The sequence below is a fragment of the Pygoscelis adeliae genome, unplaced genomic scaffold, assembly GCF_000699105.1.
Source record: "Pygoscelis adeliae isolate BGI_AS28 unplaced genomic scaffold, ASM69910v1 Scaffold22, whole genome shotgun sequence".
NCBI lineage: Eukaryota > Metazoa > Chordata > Aves > Sphenisciformes > Spheniscidae > Pygoscelis > Pygoscelis adeliae.
Genome location: NW_008824350.1, coordinates 1,654,410 through 1,660,642, shown reverse-complemented (window position 1 = coordinate 1,660,642; position 6,233 = coordinate 1,654,410). Strand labels below are relative to the sequence as shown.

Sequence of the window (6,233 nt, the reverse complement as noted above, 5' to 3'; positions counted from 1 at the left end):
TTGGCACAGTGCAGTGCACCAGTTGCCACATACAGAAGAAAAAAAAAAAGTTTTATTTGTGGAATTGCAGTTCTGGACTCACCTCCTTCATGAACAAGCTTCAGTTTGACTGCAGAGAGAAGCTGCCTTTACTGTTAGCAAGATGATGCAAAATGATGACAGAAAGCACTGTACGAGCAGGTGTTTCTAAAAGGCTGGTGTGGTGTATTGTTTGATCACAGCAGTGGCCTTGGAACAGTTCTTCCAGCTATCGCAATTGGGTTTTGTCTGTGAATTCCAAATTTTTTAGAAAGCATTTGAGGGATAGACAGGATCAATGACAAAATGACTGATGGGTTTGTGTGTGTGTCCTGGAAGACTCTAGATCACTAGTTCATCCCTCAATATTTATGCAAGAGTCTAAATGGAAGTGCAACAAGTTGCACTTGCTGGAGTTATCCAGCAGCCCTCTTACCCCAAATTCTGCAGCAGAGACACTGAGCTAGCTGAAAATTCCCTAGCAGTTCTACAAGTGAAGGTCCTGTCCCTTGTTCAATGACTCCTTTCTGCTTACCTCTGAGCATAATCAAACAGTTGAGAAACTATTTAGGGATCTGAAACAAATAGCTTAATTCCAAAATCAGTTGTGTCCCCTCTTAGTAAACCTTAGGTATGTGTGATCTTTCATGACCAGAAAAGCTCTGGTGTGGACCAGAGCATCTTTAAGGATGTCTCAACTATTTATATAAAGTTCCCAGTGGTGCCTTCTCTCTATCTCTACCATTCAGGTCTCCCCCTTCCTCTTTTCTCTCAAAGGGGTCATGTTTGAAGGAAAAGAGTCCTTTGCTGGTTACCTCCCAATCTTGAAAATAGAAGGAGCATGGTCATACTGATCATATGGCCAAAGAAATGCGACATCTTTTGTGTGACTAGCTGCCATAATTTCCTCCTTGTAGTCAGGAAATTAGTTCATGTCTCTTGACCTACAGAGATCTGTGTAGCACACAGGAAGTATCTGAGGTTTGTAGATTGGTCAGAATTGGTGCTCGTTCACATATTCATATTGCCATTACTTGTTTGCTGTTATTCTCTCAGGTACCCAGAAAGCATGCTAGAGTGCTTGCACTAGTAACAGCTACATCAGGAGGAAAAAAAGTAATTGATTAAAACCAAGGCTTTTCTTGGCAGTGGTCTAAAGAATGTAGTATGAATGCACTGCTCTAAACAGTGGTGCAAAACTATCTACTGTGGATGTCACTGCCAGAAGAAGACCCCAGAGCTATCCCAGATGTTTAACTAGGCTTCAGTAATAAGGTGATAACAGCATAAATTTCCCTGGTGAATGGAGGCCCACGTATAGCAGCATGAGGCCGTATGTGAGCTGCTGCTTCAGGTATGGGCAGGACTAGTGGAAGTAGGCATCTGTTTCCAGTAGATGACCTGTTTATATGTTTAAAAAGGCATCCTTGTTAGTTCTTCTTTCCTGAAGTAGTGGAGGAAGGCTACAAAAATTTACAAGAGCCCCATACTATCTAGAGGTAGTGGTCCCTAGTGACATATCTGTCAGCATGATGAATGCCCTCCAAATGCAAAACTGGTAGTCTCATGGGAAAGTACAGGTGCATATCACCAGTCTGGTGTGAAGGGAGGGCCTCAGAGCTCATTAATTCCTCCTGCAGTGCAATCTGGGGCAGCTGATGCCAATTGTGACTTTTCACTTGTGTGTTTCATTATTGCGTGGTGGGGCAGATATCTCCGGTCTCTGTGAAGAAGCAGTCAGACTTCTAAACTGCAGTGTCACTTATGAGATAAACCTTTCTGTGCACACTTAGCCTTACTCTAATAAAAGGTCTTGGAAGGAGGCAGTCCTAAATCTTGATATGACTGATTTTATTTGCTCAAGCTTGGCACCTAGCTTTTTTTGAAGGCTTAGTGTTTCAGAGTGGACCTGTTAGCTTTTAACCAACAAAAATTACCAGGACTCTCATTGGGAGAGAGGCCAGAGCACTAACTCCAGGCTCTGACTGACGCATCTTGTGACAATACAGTTGCGCTTCCCTCCATATAAATATAGTATCAAAGTGGGACTTCAGTCTGGTGTCCTAGCTATCATGGGTTGACTCTTCATGGGCCAGCTGGACCATGTTCTCTCGCTCATCAGTGAAGCTGGCTTTCTTGATCTATGACCACAGTGAAATGACTGGGGGCGTGTCTGAATCTTTATGACAGAACCTGCTTATGCTAGCTTTTTAATCAGGATTAGGTATTCTTAATGGCACACAATGGATTCTTTCTGAGGACTTCAGTAGGTCTCTGCAAAATTTTGAAGTCCAGGTTGGAGACCTTTTGTCATACCCGAGAGATAATGTGCCTTATTTTCCACCTACAAAACACAGCTTTTCAGGTATATTCCTCAGTAGATTGTGGATCTGACAAGAGGATGAGTTTGCATACCTAATCCTATCCAAAGGCTTTCCAAACAGAGCTCTAAGTTAGAGAGAAGTTCTGAAACACCAAAAGGAGCATCATCTACAGCTTCTAGATTGCACTTCATCAGAGCTCAAGAAGGCCTTTTACATCCCCGAAGAGAGGTGTTTTTGCAAGTTGTACTTTAACATCTGGCTTCTAAGTGAGCTGGCAACTGCTTTTGAATTGAGAGTGGAATGAACGTGTGGATAGTCATTTAAAGGACTAGAAATCATTTATCTAACAGTACCCGAAGCCATTTGGTGTTACAGTATCCATGTGTTTATTCAGTAACTCATCCTCCATTCCCACCTTCTTGGAGCTCAATTTTCTAGGGTTTGCATGAGTAAAAGAAAGCAGAGACATGGAAGCTGTAATACCGATGCAAAAAGTGCCAGCTTGCAGTTATGCCTTGTTGATTCTGCTGAGTAAAAGTCCTTCAGGCTCAAGCCTGGTTAGACAACAAACCTCAAAGGCTCCAGTTATAATAAGGAAAGTTGTCTCTGTCATGTAAATCAGAAAAAATGCAGCAAAAAGCTAGCTCTGTTTTTTGTGTGAGAGATTTAATTAAGATTATCATGGTTCAGTCTTTCCTGGAATGGAAGTCCAATATTTGAAATTAATAACCTGCAGCTTATGATCATTACTAAAACTGAAGAACCTTTGTTGGAAGTTATATGGCAGGGCATAAATTCATCTGGAAAATAAAATGTCATACCATAGGTAGTGAAATGATACTTGAGAATGATGTATGAAAATATTCTAGCAGTTGGTACTTCAGGCAATCCTCAAGTAATTCTAAGAAATTTTGGTAACACTTGTGAAGTATTCTTTTTCCTCCAGTAACTTGTGAAGTATTCTTTTTCCTCCTTTTCCAAATCCACTTCAGCTTGCAAATTGCATTGAGAAACTTGATATACACGGAAAGTGAGATATCGTCTGATTTATTATGTAAGTACTACAGAACTTTAAGGAATCTATTTTTCTTCTCAGGAACTGGATAATTCAGAAGAGAAGAGTAGTGTGCTGATAGCAGCTCCAGGACCTACAGCTGCAAAAAGTGTTGTGGAATTTGCCAGTTCTTCATCAGCTCCAAAAAGAGCCCGGGAGGATAACAGCCTTGTGCCTCTTATCATTCCTGTGTCTGTGCCAGTGAGAAAAATTGACTTGCAGAGCCTTGGAAAGGAAAAGTCTGAGGATGGAAAGGTCCAGAGAGGCCAAACAAACGATCGAGCTCCTTGTGAACGCAAGCCTTCTGTGATAGTCACTCGGAGGCGATCTAACCGTAATACTAACATGGAAACCTCAAATCAGGTATGGATAGACTAAGAAACCAAAGATGAGCCAAATATGTTAGATTTAATTATGTAGTTTTTATCCATAAGCTTTTCTATTAAAGTAACTTGATCTTAAGGCTTGAAGTTGGAATGGATGTATTCTGGGGACTGTGGATTTTTTTTGTCATAATAATGCCATCTATTTGGGCATCACTGGCTTTTCATGACCTACAGCTAATGTTAGTACAGCCAAGCAATGCCCCACTACTAAACACTGAATAAAGCCAGATGGTCAATAACACTAGACTAAATAGTCTGAGTAAAGAGTGCTTTCCATATATACATAGATAATAATAAATATCTTTGTATATGAATAAAATCCGAAGTGAAGATTTATTCTCATGGAATTGAAATCTCTTACTGAGGTTCTGAAGGTCAGTACTTGACTGTTCCCCTTCAGTGTGGTGCTGTTGAGCGGGTTTTTGGGTTTTTTTTGTGGGGGGTTTTTATTGTCTCTTCTATTCAGAAGTACGATAGAATGTTCAGATACCAGAGAAATGGCACGCATCTAGGGAGGTTTCTCTGCATTTAAATGCTTGACCATCTAAGAAAATATTTTTATATTGTCTTCTGTTCTCTTATTGCTATTTGGTGTCACCGTGTATCTGTACCAGGGTTCTGCTGTATGTTTATGTCCTCTTCTAAAACTACCATGAGGTCATTATCTTTTCAACCAAAGGTTGGACCAGGCATAGTTCTTGTAAAATATAACTTCATAAGCTCTCAGAGCTAGCGTTGCTATCTAATAGTTCCTGTGTCCATTCCATGCCTCATCTTCTTCCTCCCTCTTTCCTTTTTTTGCTAATTGTTGAGACACCCTCCAGCTTGCCCTATCCAGATTTTGAGCTGCCATGAAAGAATGTTGTCATCTCACTGAAGTTTTTCAAATGACCTGAGGTTTTAAAATGAAATTAAGTATGTAATATTTTCCTAATAGCATGAAGATGCTGTTCCAAAGGATGAAGCAGAGGGCTTTGCCCGGAAACCAAAGCAGCGGCCAAGACCTGAGCCACTCTTCATACCACCAAAAGCTGGCACCTTTATTGCACCACCTGTTTATTCTAACATTACTCCATATCAGAGCCACTTACGGTCACCTGTTCGTCTGGCAGATCATCCTTCAGATAGGAACTTTGAGCTACCTCCTTACACTCCTCCGCCAATTCTTAGTCCAGTGAGAGAAGGATCTGGGCTATATTTTAATGCTATCCTCTCTTCAAGCGGTCATTCGGTTCCACCTCCAATGACTCCTAAAAGTGCTCACAGAACTCTGCTTAGATCAAGTAAGTTCTACTTTATCCTTCCTTTCTTGGCTAATTTATGAGGAAGATCATGACTTTAGGAGGTGTGGTTATGGGGAACTGGGACTTCCTCGTGATAGTCTGGGGAACTAGGATGGAGGAAATGCAATGTTTCTTCCATCTGGGCATGCATGTTAAGATGCATTCACAAGTAATCTGCAACACCCCCTACTGACGTTCTTAGGAATGGAAGAGTCAGTTCTTCCTCTATAATAGATCGTCATTATCTTGAACTGAGGGGACGGTAAATAGTTATTATTAAGATGTAGGTGGTGACTGGAAGGTAATTCTTGGTCATCTCAAACTCCTTTAGCGTATGGGTGCCTTTTTTGAGAGATGGATATCTCTGATAGATTTACAAGCTGTGTGAAGGATACATCTCAAATGCAAAGATCAGCTGTCTGAGCAGTTCTTTCTTTTCCTTGCAGATAGTTCAGAATTTACCCCCCCTGTTCTTACAGTAGTGGGAGAAGCCACCCCGGTCAGCATTGAACCGTAAGTACCCCGTAGATTCTTAGCCTGGTAGTAAATGTGCTTCTTTTCTTCCTCCTAAACCTTCAGGCTGCTCCCTGTACAGTTGATGTATCTCTTGGAAACATTAAAGCTATTCCTATTAGTGACTCAAAATATAAATTGTCTTTATTAAAAATTACTCCATATGATAAATAATGTTTGTTTGGGCAAATGCACCTTGTAATTCTGGTGATGTTAGCTGCTTTCTGTTACTGCTCATCTATCTCTGGGCTGAAATACTATTGGTTAGCTAAAGGTGAATCTGTCCTGTTTTGTTGTATGCAAACACTTCTTTGCGTGCTGTATGTTTGTTTTAGAGTGGGGAAATAATGCTCCTTTAGAGGAAGGCCAAAACGCGGTATGGAAAAATGTAGTTAGCTCTCACATGGACTGGTCAGATTGCAGGTTATCCGTGCGGTGTGTATTAGCTGCAGTGCAACTGTGAACACCGCTTTGCTCCCTCCTGGGCTAGCTCAGTCTGAAAGTACTATAGCCAGTTGCATACAGTGTGTGTGGCCTGAGCTCTAATAAGCCTCATTAGTCTCTTTAGCTGGCTGTGTGCTAGGAAAGCTCAGGCATGTATGGACCCAGCAGCACTAGGGAACACAGTTTGGAGACACTGAAGCTGGAGTTATAA

At 41.3% G+C, this 6,233-nt stretch overlaps 1 protein-coding gene across 1 annotated transcript in view; it reads left to right on the top strand.

The window, feature by feature from the left end:
* Positions 1–6,233, top strand: part of ELMSAN1 (ELM2 and Myb/SANT-like domain containing 1) — a 27,284-nt gene that overhangs the window by 3,919 nt on the left and 17,132 nt on the right. The window contains exons 2-4 of the mRNA XM_009319197.1: positions 3,439–3,759; positions 4,720–5,065; positions 5,512–5,578. Of these exons, the coding sequence (XP_009317472.1) occupies positions 3,439–3,759; positions 4,720–5,065; positions 5,512–5,578 (734 nt within the window). The remainder of the gene's footprint in view (positions 1–3,438; positions 3,760–4,719; positions 5,066–5,511; positions 5,579–6,233) is intronic.